Source organism: Electrona antarctica (genome assembly GCF_951216825.1).
Source record: "Electrona antarctica genome assembly, chromosome: 3".
Lineage (NCBI taxonomy): Eukaryota > Metazoa > Chordata > Actinopteri > Myctophiformes > Myctophidae > Electrona > Electrona antarctica.
The window spans coordinates 56717035-56741326 of NC_136808.1; the positions used below are offsets into that span (position 1 = coordinate 56717035).

Here is a 24292-nt window from a genome sequence, read left to right on the forward strand (position 1 = left end):
TTCAATATTTTTCAAACATTTTCAAAAATGATTGTGATGCTATATTAACTACTTTTGCTGGGGACCCCTGCCCTCCAAGGACACCGGGTTCCATTTGTACACTCTCAGACTAAAGTTAACACTGATGATTTTACAGCGTAGATCTGGGTGCCAGGGATGAAAATGGTATCAAATGGGTGTCCGTGGTCAAATGCGAATCAAGCCGGGGGTTCCATGGAATTAAAAAAGTTTGAGAATCATCAGTTTGCTGTACTGTACCTTCTCATCCTGAGGGACAGCGTGTGAGGAGAGAAGAGACAGCTCAGTTAGACACAGACACCTGAAAGCTGATCCTCCTAAAAGCTAAACAGAAGCTGCTGGTGGAGGCTGTCTTATTTAACCCATTCTGACCCGAGATCAGATTCTAAAAATGTCTTCTACATCCTGACAGTTTTCTGAAAAAGCTATGTTTCTATGTCAGTCGTTCTTCGATTTTTCAAAAATAGCAGACCTACAAGCTCGTAGCGCGCCACTCGGTGGCGCGCTATGAGCTTGTAGATCTGCTATTTTTCAATAGCCAAAGCATAACATAATGCTAACACCAAAAGGGGTTCCCGCCCAAAACGGGTTAATTACATATCATTACATTATCACTATTACAGTAGGTGCTGTAAGTGATTTTTGGGGGGTAAAAAAGAAAGAAAATAAAAAGAAAATGTGGTAAAAAGTTAAAGCTCTATATTCTGATAACAATCATTAGAAATATTGCACGAATCAGAGCCTATTTTGTCATTGGACGATGTGTCCCAAACCGCTCCCTCAGGTCTTCCACTGCTGGCCTGCTCGCTGTGCCTAAAAAAAATGGCAACTAAAAAACACAGTGAAGCAGCTTTCTGCTTCTACGGGCCGACGGCGTGGAACAAACTCCCACTGTACCTTCGACAGGCAGCCTCTGTAGACACCTTTAAAGCACAGCTCAAGACCTACTTCTACACTCTTGCTTTTAGTTGATCTTTTAAATTCCTTGTTATTCATGTCCTCACTGTATTGCATTACTGCTATTATTTTATGTTTATTTATGCCTTACTTTTCTTTTCTTTCCTCCATTGCTCTGTAAAGCACTTTGAGCTGCATTTCATGACATGAAAGGTGCTATACAAATAAAGTTTTATTATTATTATTATTATTGTTAAAAAAAAGTGTTTGTTTCTGCAACAGGAGTCTCCCCATCTCTCCAGCTGCTATTTGGTCAACAGAAAATACATTTCCAGGTGGGGTGCGAAATACACACTTTGATAGTGTTCCAGTTTCAATCATGTCTGCTAAGTTTTCCATATCACTTCCAATTTCAGTTTATCCTATTATGTATTTTCTGTTTACTAAAGAGCTGGAGAGACCCCCACTACTGAACAAATACTTATTTCAACAAATAAATATCACTTACAGTAACTTTAAGCTAGAAATGTAACCAAAACATGACTACAATACCCAGAGTGCTTCACACGCTAACGAGAGGCTGGCGTGTACCTTGTGCTGCATGGCCTCCTTCTGGCTGACCAGCTGGGAGCGTAGGATCAGAACCTCCTCTTTGCGCACGTCCAGCTCCTCACAGGACGAGTTCAGCTGGTCCAGGAGAACCTTGTAGGCGGGAGAGCCTGGCGCTCCGGCTCCCGTACCTGCGTTACCCAGCAGGCTTTGCCTCATGTCCGACAGGTTATGTTTAAGCTTCTTGTTCTCGGACTCCAGCTCCTGGCGCTGGAAGAGATGTGGTCATGTAGATGTTGCTTTTATTGATCAATTTCTCCACAATTGGCCAAAAAAAACGTGATCGGGACATCTCTAGTATAATATTATATCCAGTGTGATTTTGGATGTTATACTAGTGTTATATGGCATAAGTGTTCTTTAAAATATAAATATCGGATCGGGAAAAATCAGTATCGGTAGATACTCAAAAAGATCGAATGATCGGAACCGGATCGGAAGCAAAGAAACGTGACCGTGACATCCCTAATTGTCTTAGTCGACGAAGACTCTGTTAGTTCACTGATGCACGTCTATAGTCCACTCTAGATACAAGCCTTTAATGTTCAGTTCGCAACCTCATCAAACTGAAAAGGCCGGTCTCTGCATGATTGTAGTGTACTATACGCAGCAAACACAAATGTATTGATTTAAAACAAATTCCTAAATTAATATTAGTCGAATAAAAAGTATTAAGTGGAGCACAGCCCTACTGTACACTAGCCTGGCTAATAAGCCAGACTCAGATCACACTGTCGTGTGCATGGCTGAGGGAAGTAGGGGTGCTGGGGGGGCTGTAGCACCCCCTCCCCCCAGGCACAGCCCCCCCTCGAACAGGAGGGGAAGAAAAAAAAAAAGATAAATAAATATGCTGTATCACAGTATTGGCACCTTATCCTGGTTAATTGCCTGTGTCAGTTCGTTCATATAACTTGCGTGTGGAGAGGGAAAGTAAAGGCCACGTTTGCGCGTGAAAATGCGCTAAAATGCGCGTGCATGATGCGCGTGCACGCACATTTTTGCGGCGCGCGCGCACCCCCTACTAGACGCTCAGCCCCTGCGAGTGTAAAGTACTTCCCGCGGGCCTGGTCGTGTGGTATTTGAGTCTGGAGATGCTGTGTATGGATGTTGTTTCCTGGGGGGGCGGGTTCAAACATTTTCTCTTTGACGCAATTGGTCAGAGCTACTGTCAGTCAAAGGTCTCAAGCATTGAACGTCACTGTACCAAAGCCCGCCCATATTGCATACCGTGTCCCGATTGGCCACACCAGTTCTCTGGTGTAGGAAATGGGCGTACAATTGAGCCTCTCCAGACCGTAATTCGCCGGCAGGCAATTTTTTTTGCCAACGGCTGATTCGGTCTGGCTTATTAGCCAGGCTGACCCCCCAATCCAACCCTTTGATGCTGAGTGTCAAACAGGGAGGCATTGGGGTACTGTACACCAGTCTGAACGCTTTAGAAACATCTTCACAGACACAGAGTGTAGCAAGTTGACCATGCTATATGACCATGCTATATGACCATGCTATATGACAGCTAGCTATAGCACTGAGAAAATACCGCTTCGTTTTGCGATCACCACTTAGTTGCATCTTCAGTCAGTTTGGAATGAACTACAACTACATCATGCATCTATGAGCCTCCACTGTTTGTCCCAGCTTTAAGAACTCTTTCTCTGCCACACGGTGGCAGCAAAGGGTAGGTAAGCCTTGCCAAGGCTTTTTGGCCATATTCACTCACTTCCACTTCCGTTTCCCCGGCTTGCAGACCTCCATTGTAAGAAACGGCTTATGTTAGCATTAACTCACGCTGTTTATCTTTCGCCAGAAACGTGAATATTTCAAGCGCAATGCGATGAAAAATCACAAACAAGATCCACACCTCAGATGATCCTGATGATCATCACCACGGACAGCGCCGTATTTTCAGCGAAAAGAGCCAAAGAAAATCGTTTTTTTTGGGACCATATGGGATGCGCACGCACGTTTCCTGGTGCTGGGGGTATGCAAGGCATTGCCTAGCAACCGGGCCAGTGTTAAAAGTTGATTTTCAGCTAAATATTTGATATAAATCTTTATCTACGAGATATCTCGTAGTTGGCATACACTACAACTGGCGTGGAGGGAAAGTATGAGATATCTCGTCGTAGTTGGCGTAAAAATAATGAATATCTCACCTTCAGGGATTCATACTCCAGCTCCGCCCCGCGGGCCTTCTTATGCTCTGCATCATCCTGAAAGGGGAGATAATAAAAATACATTTCAAAATCCAGTGAACTGGAGACAACTGCATTAAAAAAAAAAAAAAAAAAAAAAAAAAACGTGAATATGGAATATGCATGCATCTTCTGACCTCGATCCCAAACGACCCAGTGTAACCGAACCTCAAGTTGTAGATCTTTAGAACTGTACGCTAGTGATGAGTAGTGTAAGTACCCAGGCTCTAGAACCGTGCATCCCTAGTGAACAGTTAGCTCTGGGTCCATATCTCTAATGCGTTGCATTTAGAGCTATGTTACTCTCAACTTCCGCCGCTCGCATGAATGCAGACCAGCCTCTCGTCTTTAGCGTAAATAAAAAGAACGTTTTCGCTACTCAACAAAAGGGGATTTTATTTCTACCGAAAAAAAAAATACTTTTAGTTACTCCGCTGCGCCCTCTACCGATATTGCCCAGAGAATTGCCTCATAGAGAATATTTTATAAAAATCCCTTTCTGGCCAAAAAGTACCGTTTATACATGTGGTGTGGGGCTCAGAGTGTTTCCACTAAGGAAAGTAGGCTTTCTAATGACACAACCCGCCTTTGTTTTGGTGAGTAGCAAAAACGTTATTTTTATTTACGCTAAAGACAAGAGGCTGGTCTGCATTCATGCGAGTTCCGGAAGTTGAGAGTAACATAGCTCTAAATGAAACGCATTAGAGCTATGGACCAGAGCATTAGAGCTATGGACCAGAGCATTAGAGCTATGGACCAGAGCATTAGAGCTATGGACCAGAGCATTAGAGCTATGGACCAGAGCATTAGAGCTATGGACCAGAGCATTAGAGCTATGGACCAGAGCATTAGAGCTATGGACCAGAGCATTAGAGCTATGGACCAGAGCATTAGAGCTATGGACCAGAGCATTAGAGCTATGGACCAGAGCATTAGAGCTATGGACCAGAGCATTAGAGCTATGGACCAGAGCATTAGAGCTATGGACCAGAGCATTAGAGCTATGGACCAGAGCATTAGAACTATGGACCAGAGCATTAGAGCTATGGACCAGAGCATTAGAGCTATGGACCAGAGCATTAGAGCTATGGACCAGAGCATTAGAGCTATGGACCAGAGCATTAGAGCTATGGACCAGCGCATTATAGCTATGGACCAGAGCATTAGAGCTATGGACCAGAGCATTAGAGCTATGGACCAGAGCATTAGAGCTATGGACCAGAGCATTAGAGCTATGGACCAGAGCATTAGAGCTATGGACCAGAGCATTAGAGCTATGGACCAGAGCATTAGAGCTATGGACCAGAGCTAGTGAACAGTGTAAGTAAGTACAGTAACCTGGTAGACCCATGCATCACTAGTGAACAGTGCAATAGACCCGTGCAGCATCACTAGTGAACAGTGCAATAGACCCGTGCAGCATCACTAGTGAACAGTGCAATAGACCCGTGCAGCATCACTAGTGAACAGTGCAATAGACCCGTGCAGCATCACTAGTGAACAGTGCAATAGACCCGTGCAACATCACTAGTGAACAGTGCAATAGACCCGTGCAGCATCACTAGTGAACAGTGCAATAGACCCGTGCAGCATCACTAGTGAACAGTGCAATAGACCCGTGCAGCATCACTAGTGAACAGTGCAATAGACCCGTGCAACATCACTAGTGAACAGTGGTAAGTACAGTACTGTGGCTATAGACCCATGCATCACTAGTGAACAGTGCAATAGACCCGTGCAGCATCACTAGTGAACAGTGGTAAGTACAGTACTGTGGCTATAGACCCATGCATCACTAGTGAACAGTGCAATAGACCCGTGCAGCATCACTAGTGAACAGTGTAAGTAAGTACAGTAACCTGGCTAAGTGGCTATAGACCCATGCATCACTAGTGAACAGTGCAATAGACCCGTGCAACATCACTAGTGAACAGTGGTAAGTACAGTACTGTGGCTATAGAGCCGTGCATCACTAGTGTAGAGTTGAGAAATATTACACGAGAGGGTGTGCTTTACCGTCATTAATGGCACGCCTGCGTTGCTGCAGGAACGAGCTGATGGACAAGTTCCGTAGGCAGCGCAGAAGTTCCATTAATCCATTTTGGCCTGACCTCGAAATAAAAAAAAAGTCTTCTAAATCCTCCAGTTTTCTGAAATAAATATTTTCACGATTTTTCAAAAATAGCAGACCTACAAGCTCGTAGCGCGCCACTCGGTGGCGCGCTATGAGCTTGTAGATCTGCTATTTTTCAATAGCTAAACTATAACATAATGTTTAACACCAAAAGGGGTTCCCGCCCAAAATGGGTTAATGACAGTGAAGCACACCCTCAAGTGTAATATTGCGATTATACAACAGTTACCCAAAAAAACACGTCAACTAAATGGCATTATAACTAAGATATTCGTTAAAAAGGACTACATCTTTAATGACAGATGTAGTCACAAAACCAAAAATGTGCCAAGAAAATGGCTATCCTAGCAGCAGCAACCCAGTCGGCTCCGCTCTGGGAGAGCAGCACAGCTGATTTTTATGTTTTGATTAGGCGTTCCATTGTGCTCGTTTGAAGCACGGCTAGATGGCTACTTCAACCAATCAAGATTGCTTCCTCGAAACGACCTGTTGTATAATGTACAGTAGTACCCCCATGCATCACTAGTGTACAGTATACTGTTAAGTACCCTGGCTCTAGACCCGCCACGCATCCATGGGCGCAGATAGCGGGTGGGACGGGCAGGATACGTCCCACCCAGATAGCGGGTGGGACGGGCAGGATACGTCCCACCCAGATAGCGGGTGGGACGGGCAGGATACGCCCCGCCCAGTTCCATAGCGACCCCAATCCATCCCCCCCACTTTTAAAAAGAGAGGAAAAAAACAAACAAAAACATCAAAAAAAAAAAAAAAACTTGCCATGAGCAGAATCACAGACGTCTAAATTGTTTGATGTCCTTATTTAGAAGGTCTGAAGAAAAGCCTGATCGTCTCGAAACGTTACCGCCAGTAAACATACATTTGGGAGCATCGATGTGCTCTTTAAGAATTCATTTTAAGATTTTATTGCTTGTTTTTAACATAGATATATATAAACTCTAGATAGCTCACCCGCGCTGTTGGCCAATGGAGAGCGACGTCGTTACGTGGCGGCCATCTTACCTCGGGACACATAACATTGTGTCTATGGGGCATGTACTCTTAAATGACCATAACTTGCTCAATTTTCAACCGATTTTCAAACGGTTTGGTTTGTTATAAACGTCAGAGACGTCCGCATACTTATATGCTTTTATACGACGTTCATATAAAAAACATAAATTAAGCAGATAAGCGTCCTGAATCATAGCCACGTTGACAACGTTTGTAATAAACCAACCCGTTTGTAAATCCGTCAAGATTTGAGCGAGTTATGACTGTTTCTGTTTGAGCTGCCATTGAACATACTGTACTGTAGCCCCGAAGTAAGATGGCTGCCGGGTGAACGACGTCAGAAACTCCGCCTTGAGCCATCTAGTGTTTATATATATCTATGGTTTTTAACCCATTTTGGGCGGGAACCCCTTGACATGCATTAGTCTACGGACCCCCATTTAATGGCATTTCTATCTCTGGGACCCCCAATTTATATTGTTAATATATATGTTAATTTAACTCTGGACCAAATGGACCCTAACGGGTCCACAGAGATGGGCAAAATACATTGAAAATGTATTTTGTTACAAAATACAAATACTGGGTCACAGAATGTATTTAAATACAAAATACAAATACTGGTCTGAGAAATGTATTTGAGATACAAATACGTATTTTGTATTTTGAAAATACATGAAAATACATTTTCATTAAAATGTATATAATGATAAGTAAATTCATAATTAATTGCCAAATATTAAATTAATGACCTGTCAGAATGTCTAATACATTGAAGGTTATTAAGAATGATACACTTTATATTTTAAGCAAATCAATGTGCTATAACTGTATCAAACAGGACCCACAAAGGAATGGATTGGCCATCTGATTCATCACTGTCACTCCTCTTTGACTTCTACCTCAAGAAAAATGTAGAAAGAGATTGATTGATTGATTGATTGATTAGGCCTACCACCAATTTACATTTAAACCAACAATAAAAAACAAGATAAGTAAACAAGATACTAATGACTAAGATGAATAGATTATCAATTAAAGGAGCATTCAGTGATTTGGAAAACCCCCCCGTCTTCCCCGGTAACAAGATGTGCACATGCAGTGCCGATTCTGGCCTCCAAGGGGCCCTAAGCATGATTGTAGCAAGGGGGCCCCCCATGAAAAAATGGGGGGTTTTGAAACAGTTTAAAACAGTTTTAAGTAGACAAACAGAGCAGAATAAGGTATAAACATTTATTGTCTGTCTGTCTGTCTGTCTGTCTGTCTGTATGTGTGTCTGTGTGTCTGTCTGTGTATGACAGACTGACTGGTATAAACAGCGCCCCCGGTGTAGAGGGATGGTATGACAGACTGGTATAAACAGCGCCCCCAGTGGGGAGGGATGGTATGACCGACTGGTATAAACAGCGCCCCCAGTGTAGAGGGATGGTATGACAGACTGGTATAAACAGCGCCCCCAGTGGGGAGGGATGGTATGACAGACTGGTATAAACAGCACCCCAGTGGGGAGGGATGGTATGACAGAGTGGTATAAACAGTGCCCCCAGTGGGGAGGGATGGTATGACAGACTGACTGGTATAAACAGTGCCCCCAGTGGAGAGGGATGCTATGACAGAGAGACTGGTATAAACAGCGTCCCCAGCGGGGAGGGATGGTATAAACAGCACCCCCAGTGTAGAGGGATGGTATAAACAGCGCCCCCAGTGGGGAGAGATGGTATGACAGACTGACTGGTATAAACAGTGCCCCCAGTGGAGAGGGATGCTATGACAGAGAGACTGGTATAAACAGCGTCCCCAGTGGGGAGGGATGGTATAAACAGCACCCCCAGTGTAGAGGGATGGTATAAACAGCACCCCCAGTGGGGAGGGATGGTATGACAGACTGACTGGTATAAACAGCACCCCCAGTGGGGAGGGATGGTATGACAGACTGACTGGTATAAACAGTGCCCCCAGTGGAGAGGGATGCTATGACAGAGAGACTGGTATAAACAGCGTCCCCAGTGGGGAGGGATGGTATAAACAGCACCCCCAGTGTAGAGGGATGGTATAAACAGTGCCCCCAGTGGGGAGGGATGGTATGACAGACTGGTATAAACAGCACCCCAGTGGGGAGGGATGGTATGACAGACTGGTATAAACAGTGCCCCCAGTGGGGAGGGATGGTATGACAGACTGACTGGTATAAACAGTGCCCCCAGTGGAGAGGGATGCTATGACAGAGAGACTGGTATAAACAGCGTCCCCAGTGGGGAGGGTTGGTATAAACAGCACCCCCAGTGTAGAGGGATGGTATAAACAGCGCCCCCAGTGGGGAGAGATGGTATGACAGACTGACTGGTATAAACAGTGCCCCCAGTGGAGAGGGATGCTATGACAGAGAGACTGGTATAAACGGCGTCCCCAGTGGGGAGGGATGGTATAAACAGCACCCCCAGTGTAGAGGGATGGTATAAACAGCGCCCCCAGTGGGGAGGGATGGTATGACAGACTGACTGGTATAAACGGCGCCCCCAGTGGGGAGGGATGGTATGACAGACTGACTGGTATAAACAGCACCCCCAGTGGGGACGGATGGTATGACAGAGAGACTGGTATAAACAGCGCCCCCAGTGGGGAGGGATGGTATGACAGACTGACTGGTATAAACAGTGCTCCCAATGGGGAGGCTGTGTTGTGGCTTTAGTCACAAACTTAAGCATAGCCCCTGGAAATTATAGATACAAACACAAGGATAAAAAAAAACTCAATTGTATATATATATATATATATATATATATATATATATATATATATATATACACACCCCCGCCGCCCCCCCACTTTGAAAGGGGGGCGTTTCCGCGTGGTGGAAATGTCTACTACGATAGGCCTGTCCTTGATTCTGATCACTAAGGTACGCTGTTGGCGGAAGATTTCACCATTGAGCAGTGTTACACTCACTGCGCAAATAACGTAAAAAGCCCCCACGGCTCCGCCCGCCCTGTGCTCACCGTTCCTTGCCAGGCCTCAAACGGCCTGGCCAATCAGCAGCGGCTATCCCGCCTCTAGCTGCTGCTGATTGGCCAGGCCGTTTTGTGGCCGGGCATCAAGTCTGCCTGAGAGTTCCCAGATGGGAGCAGGAGGGGGGAACCCAGTGTACTCTCTGCTGCCCCATCTGGCGGAGTCAGGTTATGTGTTTTGCCCCTACAGTTTAAACCTGAGGCTGTGTAAAATGACATTAAAAAGTATTTTATGTATTTGAAATACAGAAAATACTAGATCTGAAAGTATCTAGATACAAAATACATCTCATTTCTTCCATCCCAGCAAAATACAAATTACAAAATACAAAAAAGTATTTCAAATACGTATTTCAAATACATGTATTTCAAATACTGCCCATCTCTGCGGGTCCATTTGGTTCCATTTGTACACTCTCAGAGTTACAGACCCATAAGGGTCCATTTGGTTCCAAACTATCATTTAGCTGGGGACCCCCTGGAACTCCCTCCATTTGTTACAGACCCATAAGGGTCCATTTGGTTCCAAACTATAATTTAGCTGGGGACCCCCTGGAACTCCCTCCATTTGTTACAGACCCATAAGGGTCCATTTGGTTCCAAACTATAATTTAGCTGGGGACCCCCTGGAACTCCCTCCATTTGTTACAGACCCATAAGGGTCCATTTGGTTCCAAACTATAATTTAGCTGGGGACCCCCTGGAACTCCCTCCATTTGTTACAGACCCATAAGGGTCCATTTGGTTCCAAACTATAATTTAGCTGGGGACCCCCTGGAACTCCCTCCATTTGTTACAGACCCATAAGGGTCCATTTGGTTCCAAACTATCATTTAGCTGGGGACCCCCTGGAACTCCCTCCATTTGTTACAGACCCATAAGGGTCCATTTGGTTCCAAACTATCATTTAGCTGGGGACCCCCTGGAACTCCCTCCATTTGTTACAGACCCATAAGGGTCCATTTGGTTCCAAACTATCATTTAGCTGGGGACCCCCTGGAACTCCCTCCATTTGTTACAGACCCATAAGGGTCCATTTGGTTCCAAACTATAATTTAGCTGGGGACCCCCTGGAACTCCCTCCATTTGTTACAGACCCATAAGGGTCCATTTGGTTCCAAACTATAATTTAGCTGGGGACCCCCTGGAACTCCCTCCATTTGTTACAGACCCATAAGGGTCCATTTGGTTCCAAACTATCATTTAGCTGGGGACCCCCTGGAACTCCCTCCATTTGTTACAGACCCATAAGGGTCCATTTGGTTCCAAACTATCATTTAGCTGGGGACCCCCTGGAACTCCCTCCATTTGTTACAGACCCATAAGGGTCCATTTGGTTCCAAACTATCATTTAGCTGGGGACCCCCTGGAACTCCCTCCATTTGTTACAGACCCATAAGGGTCCATTTGGTTCCATTTGTACACTCTCAGAGTTACAGACCCATAAGGGTCCATTTGGTTCCAAACTATCATTTAGCTGGGGACCCCCTGGAACTCCCTCAGGTACCCCTGGGGGTCCCCGGACCCCACTTTGGGAACCACTGGTGTACAGTATATAAGTACCCTGGCTCTAGCCCGGTGGAACTGGTCTTCTTTGCTCTCCAGCTCGTTGCGGAGGGACTGGTTCTCTTGCTCCAGTACCGTGAGGCGCTTCTGCAGCTTGAGGGTTAACGAGGTGTCCATTCCACGAGTCACATCCTGAAAAACACAAGCGTGAAGCATTGCGTTAGTTTGTTCGTGCAGGGCACGGGAGTCGTGTACGCCTCAGCTCTGGCGTGCATTTTCTAGGGGCAGGTGCTCAAGTGAGAAAAGGGCACATTGTGCGGCGCGTGGAACCGCCGGGTACCTTAATAGTGTGCGAGATTTATAGATTTTTTTTAAATTTAATTTGTATCCCTCGATTTTGTAACCCATTTTTTTCACCCCTGTGCCAATTATCTAATGTGATCCTGGGCTCTACACACCCTCCGCCAACCTAGTCCCCATATATGGGGGACATGGGGAGAGCAACGGACTTGAACTCATGCTTCCTTCCTGCCTGAGTGTCCAAGTTGCTCCTTTACACCTGACAGGGGGGAGTTTCCCTGGTTGGACGTAACGCGTGGAAGGAACACGTTATTCCAACCAGTTCCTTTCCCCTCCATCAGGCGCCCCGGCTGGCCAGGGGGAGGCAGTTTTGTTTAGAGACCAGGATTACTGCATGTTTTTGTGAGGGTACCTACCCTAGGGGACACGGGGAGAACATGCAAACTCCGCACAGAAAGGCCCTTTCGCCAACCCCGCCTCGGGTATGGGCACTGATGACGCGGAGGAGGAAACACGCCGCCAGCCCCCACAGCGCCCCGAGCAGGAATCGAACCCAGGACCTTCTAGCTGTGAGGCGACAGCACTACCAACTGTGCCACTCAACTGTGAGATTTATAGATTTTGAGGCATAAATAATATATTAGATCCATTTTAATCCAGAATTGGTCAATGTCACCATGGCCCACATACTGTACACTGTCACTGTACAAAAATAAAATAAAATGAACAATCTGTACAAAAAACAAACTTTCAAAATGGCACTTTGCTGTCCAGAGGGCAAAAGGGCAGGTGCTTTATCTGTGTAATCAGCTGTCAGTCTACTGACAGCTGAGATAAAACTCCTAGAACAAGCCCCGCCCACTCGGTTACCTCGGCGGCGCGGGAGCCGTCTTCCGATTCGGCGAATTCTGAGTTGTAGGTGCACTCTGATTCGTTGCTGCTGTGCGTGGAATCTGTTCTCCTGTGGCCAGGCTTGGGGGGGTGCTAGAGATGGTTGGAGTCAAAGAGAGTCAAAAAAGGTGAATGCCCAGTACGTCACTCTGCACTTACACTACCGTTTCAAATGTATACTGTACATCAGGGGTTCTCAACCCGTGGGTCGCGACCCCTCGGGGGGTCGCCAAATTATTTTAGGGGGTCCCCAAATTATTTTCAAAAAAAAAAGAAAAAAAAAAAAGAATCTTTAAAAAAATATTATTTTCACGATTTTTCAAAAATAGCAGACCTACAAGCTCATAGCGCGCCACTCGGTGGCGCGCTATGAGCTTGTAGATCTGCTATTTTTCAATAGCTAAATTATAACAATGCTTAAAACACCAAAAGGGGTTCCCGCCCAAAATGGTTTAAGGTTATTGTAGCAGTCAATTTATATTGGGGGTCGGGAGGGGGCGGGGCGGGGGTCCCGAGACATTGCCAAAGCATTTCCGGGGGTCCCCGGCCAAAAACGTTGAGAACCCCAGCTGTACATAGTTGTGCGTCGTTCACGTACCAGCCATCTTCAATAATGTCATAACATTTCAAAACATGTGTGTGTGTGTGTGCCTATCTCACCGAGAGAGCTATGTCCGCTTTCAAATCGTCGTGTTTCTCTTCGAGGCGACGGTGTTCCGTCAGGAGATTCTGGTAGCGAGATCGTTCCTCGTTCAGGTCCGTCTCCAGCTGCTGCGTCTCCTCCGCTATCACACGTGCCATTTTGGCTGACGTAGAGAAAGGTGGAGGAAGAGGGAAAGACGGAGAAATGCAACAGTGAGAGATGGGAGAGCTTCCATCACAGTAATGTGCCAACTCTATCATTGCCATCATGACATCGTGATGTAATGCTTGTGTTGTGTTGTGTTGTGTTGTGTTGTGTTGTGTTGTGTCGTGTTGTGTTACACAGGTCACACAGGTTGTTAATTTAATAATACAACCTGTGTGGTGGCATGTCTCATGATGAACAAACTACAGGTCATGAAGGATTGTTTAACTAGCATGAACAGAAAATTAAATACAGTGAAAAACAGGAAAACAAAGAGGACCTCCTGTTCATGTAATGTATTAAAACAAAGAGGACCTCCTGTTCATGTAATGTATTAAAACAAAGAGGACCTCCTGTTCATGTAATGTATTAAAACAAAGAGAACCTCCTGTTCATGTAATGTATTAAAACCAAGAGGACCTCCTGTTCATGTTATGTATTAAAACCAAGAGGACCTCCTGTTCATGTTATGTATTAAAACAAAGAGGACCTCCTGTTCATGTTATGTATTAAAACCAAGAGGACCTCCTGTTCATGTTATGTATTAAAACAAAGAGGACCTCCTGTTCATGTTATGTATTAAAACAAAGAGGACCTCCTGTTCATGTTATGTATTAAAACAAAGAGGACCTCCTGTTCATGTTATGTATTAAAACAAAGAGGACCTCCTGTTCATGTTATGTATTAAAACAAAGAGGACCTCCTGTTCATGTTATGTATTAAAACAAAGAGGACCTCCTGTTCATATTATGTATTAAAACAAAGAGGACCTCCTGTTCATGTTATGTATTAAAACCAAGAGGACCTCCTGTTCATGTTATGTATTAAAACAAAGAGGACCTCCTGTTCATGTTATGTATTAAAACAAAGAGGACCTCCTGTTCATGTTATGTATTAAAACAAAGAGGACCTCCTGTTCATGTTATGTATTAAAACAAAGAGGACCTCCTGTTCATGTTATGTATTAAAACAAAGAGGACCTCCTGTTCATGTTATGTATTAAAACAAAGAGGACCTCCTGTTCATGTTATGTATTAAAACAAAGAGGACCTCCTGTTCATGTTATGTATTAAAACCAAGAGGACCTCCTGTTCATGTTATGTATTAAAACAAAGAGGACCTCCTGTTCATGTTATGTATTAAAACCAAGAGGACCTCCTGTTCATGTTATGTATTAAAACCAAGAGGACCTCCTGTTCATGTTATGTATTAAAACAAAGAGGACCTCCTGTTCATGTTATGTATTAAAACCAAGAGGACCTCCTGTTCATGTTATGTATTAAAACAAAGAGGACCTCCTGTTCATGTTATGTATTAAAACAAAGAGGACCTCCTGTTCATGTTATGTATTAAAACCAAGAGGACCTCCTGTTCATGTTATGTATTAAAACCAAGAGGACCTCCTGTTCATGTTATGTATTAAAACAAAGAGGACCTCCTGTTCATGTAATGTATTAAAACAAAGAGGACCTCCTGTTCATGTTATGTATTAAAACCAAGAGGACCTCCTGTTCATGTTATGTATTAAAACCAAGAGGACCTCCTGTTCATGTTATGTATTAAAACAAAGAGGACCTCCTGTTCATGTAATGTATTAAAACAAAGAGGACCTCCTGTTCATGTTATGTATTAAAACCAAGAGGACCTCCTGTTCATGTTATGTATTAAAACAAAGAGGACCTCCTGTTCATGTTATGTATTAAAACCAAGAGGACCTCCTGTTCATGTTATGTATTAAAACCAAGAGGACCTCCTGTTCATGTTATGTATTAAAACAAAGAGGACCTCCTGTTCATGTTATGTATTAAAACCAAGAGGACCTCCTGTTCATGTTATGTATTAAAACCAAGAGGACCTCCTGTTCATGTTATGTATTAAAACAAAGAGGACCTCCTGTTCATGTTATGTATTAAAACAAAGAGGACCTCCTGTTCATGTTATGTATTAAAACAAAGAGGACCTCCTGTTCATGTAATGTATTAAAACCAAGAGGACCTCCTGTTCATGTTATGTATTAAAACCAAGAGGACCTCCTGTTCATGTTATGTATTAAAACAAAGAGGACCTCCTGTTCATGTTATGTATTAAAACCAAGAGGACCTCCTGTTCATGTTATGTATTAAAACAAAGAGGACCTCCTGTTCATGTTATGTATTAAAACCAAGAGGACCTCCTGTTCATGTTATGTATTAAAACCAAGAGGACCTCCTGTTCATGTTATGTATTAAAACAAAGAGGACCTCCTGTTCATGTTATGTATTAAAACCAAGAGGACCTCCTGTTCATGTTATGTATTAAAACAAAGAGGACCTCCTGTTCATGTAATGTATTAAAACAAAGAGGACCTCCTGTTCATGTTATGTATTAAAACCAAGAGGACCTCCTGTTCATGTTATGTATTAAAACAAAGAGGACCTCCTGTTCATGTTATGTATTAAAACCAAGAGGACCTCCTGTTCATGTAATGTATTAAAACAAAGAGGACCTCCTGTTCATGTTATGTATTAAAACAAAGAGGACCTCCTGTTCATGTTATGTATTAAAACCAAGAGGACCTCCTGTTCATGTTATGTATTAAAACCAAGAGGACCTCCTGTTCATGTTATGTATTAAAACCAAGAGGACCTCCTGTTCATGTTATGTATTAAAACAAAGAGGACCTCCTGTTCATGTTATGTATTAAAACAAAGAGGACCTCCTGTTCATGTTATGTATTAAAACCAAGAGGACCTCCTGTTCATGTTATGTATTAAAACAAAGAGGACCTCCTGTTCATGTTATGTATTAAAACCAAGAGGACCTCCTGTTCATGTTATGTATTAAAACAAAGAGGACCTCCTGTTCATGTAATGTATTAAAACAAAGAGGACCTCCTGTTCATGTTATGTATTAAAACCAAGAGGACCTCCTGTTCATGTTATGTATTAAAACCAAGAGGACCTCCTGTTCATGTTATGTATTAAAACCAAGAGGACCTCCTGTTCATGTTATGTATTAAAACAAAGAGGACCTCCTGTTCATGTAATGTATTAAAACAAAGAGGACCTCCTGTTCATGTTATGTATTAAAACCAAGAGGACCTCCTGTTCATGTTATGTATTAAAACCAAGAGGACCTCCTGTTCATGTTATGTATTAAAACCAAGAGGACCTCCTGTTCATGTTATGTATTAAAACAAAGAGGACCTCCTGTTCATGTTATGTATTAAAACAAAGAGGACCTCCTGTTCATGTTATGTATTAAAACAAAGAGGACCTCCTGTTCATGTTATGTATTAAAACAAAGAGGACCTCCTGTTCATGTAATGTATTAAAACAAAGAGGACCTCCTGTTCATGTTATGTATTAAAACCAAGAGGACCTCCTGTTCATGTTATGTATTAAAACCAAGAGGACCTCCTGTTCATGTTATGTATTAAAACAAAGAGGACCTCCTGTTCATGTTATGTATTAAAACCAAGAGGACCTCCTGTTCATGTTATGTATTAAAACCAAGAGGACCTCCTGTTCATGTTATGTATTAAAACAAAGAGGACCTCCTGTTCATGTTATGTATTAAAACAAAGAGGACCTCCTGTTCATGTTATGTATTAAAACAAAGAGGACCTCCTGTTCATGTAATGTATTAAAACCAAGAGGACCTCCTGTTCATGTTATGTATTAAAACCAAGAGGACCTCCTGTTCATGTTATGTATTAAAACAAAGAGGACCTCCTGTTCATGTTATGTATTAAAACCAAGAGGACCTCCTGTTCATGTTATGTATTAAAACAAAGAGGACCTCCTGTTCATGTTATGTATTAAAACCAAGAGGACCTCCTGTTCATGTTATGTATTAAAACCAAGAGGACCTCCTGTTCATGTTATGTATTAAAACAAAGAGGACCTCCTGTTCATGTTATGTATTAAAACCAAGAGGACCTCCTGTTCATGTTATGTATTAAAACAAAGAGGACCTCCTGTTCATGTAATGTATTAAAACAAAGAGGACCTCCTGTTCATGTTATGTATTAAAACCAAGAGGACCTCCTGTTCATGTTATGTATTAAAACAAAGAGGACCTCCTGTTCATGTTATGTATTAAAACCAAGAGGACCTCCTGTTCATGTAATGTATTAAAACAAAGAGGACCTCCTGTTCATGTTATGTATTAAAACAAAGAGGACCTCCTGTTCATGTTATGTATTAAAACCAAGAGGACCTCCTGTTCATGTTATGTATTAAAACCAAGAGGACCTCCTGTTCATGTTATGTATTAAAACCAAGAGGACCTCCTGTTCATGTTATGTATTAAAACAAAGAGGACCTCCTGTTCATGTTATGTATTAAAACAAAGAGGACCTCCTGTTCATGTTATGTATTAAAACCAAGAGGACCTCCTGTTCATGTTATGTATTAAAACAAAGAGGACCTCCTGTTCATGTTATGTATTAAAACCAAGAGGACCTCCTGTTCATGTTATGTATTAAAACAAAGAGGACCTCCTGTTCATGTAATGTATTAAAACAAAGAGGACCTCCTGTTCATGTTATGTATTAAAACCAAGAGGACCTCCTGTTCATGTTATGTATTAAAACCAAGAGGACCTCCTGTTCATGTTATGTATTAAAACCAAGAGGACCTCCTGTTCATGTTATGTATTAAAACAAAGAGGACCTCCTGTTCATGTTATGTATTAAAACAAAGAGGACCTCCTGTTCATGTTATGTATTAAAACAAAGAGGACCTCCTGTTCATGTTATGTATTAAAACCAAGAGGACCTCCTGTTCATGTTATGTATTAAAACAAAGAGGACCTCCTGTTCATGTTATGTATTAAAACCAAGAGGACCTCCTGTTCATGTTATGTATTAAAACAAAGAGGACCTCCTGTTCATGTTATGTATTAAAACCAAGAGGACCTCCTGTTCATGTTATGTATTAAAACAAAGAGGACCTCCTGTTCATGTTATGTATTAAAACAAAGAGGACCTCCTGTTCATGTTATGTATTAAAACAAAGAGGACCTCCTGTTCATGTTATGTATTAAAACAAAGAGGACCTCCTGTTCATGTTATGTATTAAAACAAAGAGGACCTCCTGTTCATGTTATGTATTAAAACCAAGAGGACCTCCTGTTCATGTTATGTATTAAAACAAAGAGGACCTCCTGTTCATGTTATGTATTAAAACAAAGAGGACCTCCTGTTCATGTTATGTATTAAAACCAAGAGGACCTCCTGTTCATGTTATGTATTAAAACAAAGAGGACCTCCTGTTCATGTAATGTATTAAAACAAAGAGGACCTCCTGTTCATGTTATGTATTAAAACAAAGAGGACCTCCTGTTCATGTTATGTATTAAAACAAAGAGGACCTCCTGTTCATGTTATGTATTAAAACAAAGAGGACCTCCTGTTCATGTAATGTATTAAAACAAAGAGGACCTCCTGTTCATGTTATGTATTAAAACAAAGAGGACCTCCTGTTCATGTTATGTATTAAAACCAAGAGGACCTCCTGTTCATGTTATGTATTAAAACAAAGAGGACCTCCTGTTCATGTTATGTATTAAAACAAAGAGGACCTCCTGTTCATGTTATGTATTAAAACCAAGAGGACCTCCTGTTCATGTTATGTATTAAAACAAAGAGGACCTCCTGTTCATGTAATGTATTAAAACAAAGAGGACCTCCTGTTCATGTTATGTATTAAAACAAAGAGGACCTCCTGTTCATGTTATGTATTAAAACAAAGAGGACCTCCTGTTCATGTTATGTATTAAAACAAAGAGGACCTCCTGTTCATGTTATGTATTAAAACAAAGAGGACCTCCTGTTCATGTTATGTATTAAAACAAAGAGGACCTCCTGTTCATGTTATGTATTAAAACAAAGAGGACCTCCTGTTCATGTAATGTATTAAAACAAAGAGGACCTCCTGTTCATGTTATGTATTAAAACAAAGAGGACCTCCTGTTCATGTAATGTATTAAAACAAAGAGGACCTCCTGTTCATGTAATGTATTAAAACCAAGAGGACCTCCTGTTCATGTTATGTATTAAAACAAAGAGGACCTCCTGTTCATGTTATGTATTAAAACAAAGAGGACCTCCTGTTCATGTAATGTATTAAAACAAAGAGGACCTCCTGTTCATGTTATGTATTAAAACAAAGAGGACCTCCTGTTCATGTTATGTATTAAAACAAAGAGGACCTCCTGTTCATGTTATGTATTAAAACAAAGAGGACCTCCTGTTCATGTTATGTATTAAAACCAAGAGGACCTCCTGTTCATGTTATGTATTAAAACAAAGAGGACCTCCTGTTCATGTAATGTATTAAAACAAAGAGGACCTCCTGTTCATGTTATGTATTAAAACAAAGAGGACCTCCTGTTCATGTTATGTATTAAAACAAAGAGGACCTCCTGTTCATGTTATGTATTAAAACAAAGAGGACCTCCTGTTCATGTTATGTATTAAAACCAAGAGGACCTCCTGTTCATGTTATGTATTAAAACAAAGAGGACCTCCTGTTCATGTAATGTATTAAAACAAAGAGGACCTCCTGTTCATGTTATGTATTAAAACAAAGAGGACCTCCTGTTCATGTTATGTATTAAAACAAAGAGGACCTCCTGTTCATGTTATGTATTAAAACAAAGAGGACCTCCTGTTCATGTTATGTATTAAAACAAAGAGGACCTCCTGTTCATGTTATGTATTAAAACAAAGAGGACCTCCTGTTCATGTAATGTATTAAAACAAAGAGGACCTCCTGTTCATGTAATGTATTAAAACCAAGAGGACCTCCTGTTCATGTTATGTATTAAAACAAAGAGGACCTCCTGTTCATGTTATGTATTAAAACAAAGAGGACCTCCTGTTCATGTAATGTATTAAAACAAAGAGGACCTCCTGTTCATGTTATGTATTAAAACAAAGAGGACCTCCTGTTCATGTTATGTATTAAAACAAAGAGGACCTCCTGTTCATGTTATGTATTAAAACAAAGAGGACCTCCTGTTCATGTTATGTATTAAAACCAAGAGGACCTCCTGTTCATGTTATGTATTAAAACAAAGAGGACCTCCTGTTCATGTAATGTATTAAAACAAAGAGGACCTCCTGTTCATGTTATGTATTAAAACAAAGAGGACCTCCTGTTCATGTTATGTATTAAAACAAAGAGGACCTCCTGTTCATGTTATGTATTAAAACAAAGAGGACCTCCTGTTCATGTTATGTATTAAAACCAAGAGGACCTCCTGTTCATGTTATGTATTAAAACAAAGAGGACCTCCTGTTCATGTAATGTATTAAAACAAAGAGGACCTCCTGTTCATGTTATGTATTAAAACAAAGAGGACCTCCTGTTCATGTTATGTATTAAAACCAAGAGGACCTCCTGTTCATGTAATGTATTAAAACAAAGAGGACCTCCTGTTCATGTAATGTATTAAAACAAAGAGGACCTCCTGTTCATGTTATGTATTAAAACAAAGAGGACCTCCTGTTCATGTAATGTATTAAAACAAAGAGGACCTCCTGTTCATGTTATGTATTAAAACAAAGAGGACCTCCTGTTCATGTTATGTATTAAAACAAAGAGGACCTCCTGTTCATGTTATGTATTAAAACCAAGAGGACCTCCTGTTCATGTTATGTATTAAAACAAAGAGGACCTCCTGTTCATGTTATGTATTAAAACAAAGAGGACCTCCTGTTCATGTAATGTATTAAAACAAAGAGGACCTCCTGTTCATGTTATGTATTACGAGTGGCACACAAATGCATGAAAGTATACACTGTAGTATTATATAATAATTTGGTGTCGGTGTAAATGTGACCGGTGTCAAAAACAGGTTTCTCTTTTTGTTTTTTCTTATTTTGTTTTTGCATTAATACCCTGTATTATATATCCGTTCAGTGACTTATTCTTATTGTTCTTATTATATATATATACTTACTGCTGTCTATTGGATATATGATCCTGTATATGTGCAAGGACTTACGGTTCCACCGGACTAAGTGTGACGTCAGCGTCATTAACTGACAGCTGTCAGGCGTGGGGAACGGAAGAGGAGGAGCTTCATATTAGGAACATGACTTTTGTCAGTATAGAAGAGAGACAAGGGCCAGAGAAGGGCGTGTGTGCCGCTGTCTGTGTGGAAGTGACAGGTGACAGCCAGAGGGGAGAGCCGGGAGCATTGGAAACGACGGGCATACCACGCCATTGAGCGAGTCAGAGAGAGAGAGACACTCGCTGTGTGGGCCCACTGTTGACTGAGAGAGAGAGAGAGAGAGAACCGGAGAGCTTGTATCCTGCGACCAGAAGCTGCTGCTGTGTCGAGACGTGAGACGTCGGAGACGTGGAGGGTGTCTTCAGAGCGCTGATACCATTCTACCTCGGCGGGCAGTTAATGCTGCCCGACGTGTGTGAGTAACATTCTATCCAGCGCTACTGTCTATTCCACCCTGCCATTGACCTGTACTAGCCGTGAAACACTGTGGAACAGAGAAACTGGCCTTTACCTTGTATTCGCAGATCATTGATGCATTGAAGTAGACGAATATGATGATGATGATGATGAATTACCCGGAAGGCTGCTAAAACCGAAAAACCCTGAAACCACTCTTGCACATTTTGTATTGACGCTTTTAAGGATTTATTATTTGTTTTGTTATTTTGTTTCTTTTGGTAGTTAGTTAGATTTGAGGAAGATTTTAGGATTAATAAATATTGTATTTTTATGGCATTTGAGTAGCCGCTGTAAAGGGAAATAAACAAATATTATATTTTTGATCCATGGTTCAGTGTCAGTCTCTCTGATCCATGGTTCAGTGTCAGTCTCTCTGACCCATGGTTCAGTGTCAGTCTCTCTCATCCATGGTTCAGTGTCAGTCTCTCTGATCCATGGTTCAGTGTCAGTCTCTTTGACCCATGGTTCAGTGTCAGTCTCTCTGATCCATGGTTCAGTGTCAGTCTCTCTGATCCATGGTTCAGTGTCAGTCTCTCTGATCCATGGTTCAGTGTCAGTCTCTCTGATCCATGGTTCAGTGTCAGTCTCTCTCTTTGATCCATGGTTCAGTGTCAGTCTCTCTGATCCATGGTTCAGTGTCAGTCTCTCTGATCCATGGTTCAGTGTCAGTCTCTCTGATCCATGGTTCAGTGTCAGTCTCTCTGATCCATGGTTCAGTGTCAGTCTCTCTGATCCATGGTTCAGTGTCAGTCTCTCTGATCCATGGTTCAGTGTCAGTCTCTCTGATCCATGGTTCAGTGTCAGTCTCTCTGACCCATGGTTCAGTGTCAGTCTCTCTCCGCCTATTTATGGTTGTTGCTCTCTTACCTGGTAAAACGTGAACCTGTGTGTATCCTTGAACAAACTGAAGCTAAGAGTAATAATCACAAAAGAGTTTCCGTTTCTCTTCAATTAAATAACGGATGGCGTAGTCCCAGGCTTATTCACTTAATAGGGTTGTACAACATCGATATCTAAAATAGTGCACCTCAAATAATTAATGGTTGTATGTCTTACAAAGTAATAACGATAAAAATACTGTGTGGCTGATTCGGCCTTGGTCACATATATATGCACAAACGTGAACATAGTCCTCTGCAGGAGCTGAAGCAGGAGTGTTATTACTTATTAGTACAGCGCTCAGGGAGCAGTTAGGGAGTAAGTAGCCTGAGCTAACGCTAGACATTTCTGGCCTAGATGGGAGGGCTGTGGCCAGTGCAGCACTGTTATTGTGTCGACCAGAAGCAGAAACCACTGGTTGCTGGAGTATACCATTCTAACGGACTGTCAAAGTTATTTCCACAGAGTCGGCACACGTTGTTTTTTTTCTTAGACGGTGTGGTGGGTTCTTCAGCCATTCTCCTCATTTTCCTCGCATAGCCTCGTTTGAAGTTCCACTGGTAATGATTTCCTCAGTGTTATTTTGAGGGGTGCACACCGCTCAGAGCCCTGACGTCACATCATTTGGAGCGACGCCTACGCAGAAAGGGTTGACTCCCACGTTTAGGCCAGTGCAGCCCATGCTTAAATCCAGGGTTAATTTTTCGCGCAGACAAAATGAAAGCCTGGGTATCGAGGCTAGGGAGTAAGTGTCTTGCTCGGGTGGCGCTGTGGTAAAGTAGCTGCCCACCACCGGGTGGCGCTGTGGTAAAGTAGCTGCCCACCACCGCGGAGTCTGGGGTGTTTAAATACACCGCGGTGCCTGCACGGCTTTCCTTGCAATTAAAGCAGTTTGAAAACCACTGTACACCAAATGGAACAGAGCCTTAATTAGTATAATAGTATCATCGCGAACACCTGGAGCCAGGCTGATAATTGTCACTGTACGTGTCGTGTACTCCTCCTACGAGCTGGGGCGGCAACTCGACCTACTGTACGTACCTGTCATCTGTTGACCCTGTTCCTGGATCAGACGGTTCAAATCGTTCTTCTCCGTCTTCAACAGTCCATTCTGTTCCTTCAGCTCTGCTACCATCTGCACACACACACGCACACGCACGCACGCACGCACAAACGCACACACACACACACACACACACACACACACACGCACGCAGACACACACGCACGCACGCACGCACGCACGCACGCACGCACGCACGCACGCACACACACACACACACACGCAACAATGGTTAACGTGTGTCCAACGTAAAGGTGGAACCTGTCGTCGGCGTGTTGAACATGAAACCGGTAGTGTGAGCTGTTTCACAAAACTACAGTAGCACCGTCGTCGTCGTCCCACTTCTATTGTACACCGTCCGACGGTCATTCATAAGTTCACCTACAACCCCATCTATCAGGTTACTGGGTGGAGTCTACTCTGCTGCACAAAGACAGACAGACAGTTAGCCGTTGAGGAGGAGCTTTGATT

General features: G+C 42.6%; 1 protein-coding gene across 1 annotated transcript in view; it reads right to left on the minus strand.

Annotated features, from left to right (window-relative positions):
- Nucleotides 1-24292, minus strand: part of myo5aa (myosin VAa) — a 183838-nt gene that overhangs the window by 37373 nt on the left and 122173 nt on the right. Inside the window, exons 23-28 of the mRNA XM_079497485.1 lie at nucleotides 23800-23893; nucleotides 13230-13375; nucleotides 12549-12662; nucleotides 11436-11570; nucleotides 3681-3737; nucleotides 1507-1734 (exon numbers count right to left, since the gene is read on the minus strand). Of these exons, the coding sequence (XP_079353611.1) occupies nucleotides 1507-1734; nucleotides 3681-3737; nucleotides 11436-11570; nucleotides 12549-12662; nucleotides 13230-13375; nucleotides 23800-23893 (774 nt within the window). The remainder of the gene's footprint in view (nucleotides 1-1506; nucleotides 1735-3680; nucleotides 3738-11435; nucleotides 11571-12548; nucleotides 12663-13229; nucleotides 13376-23799; nucleotides 23894-24292) is intronic.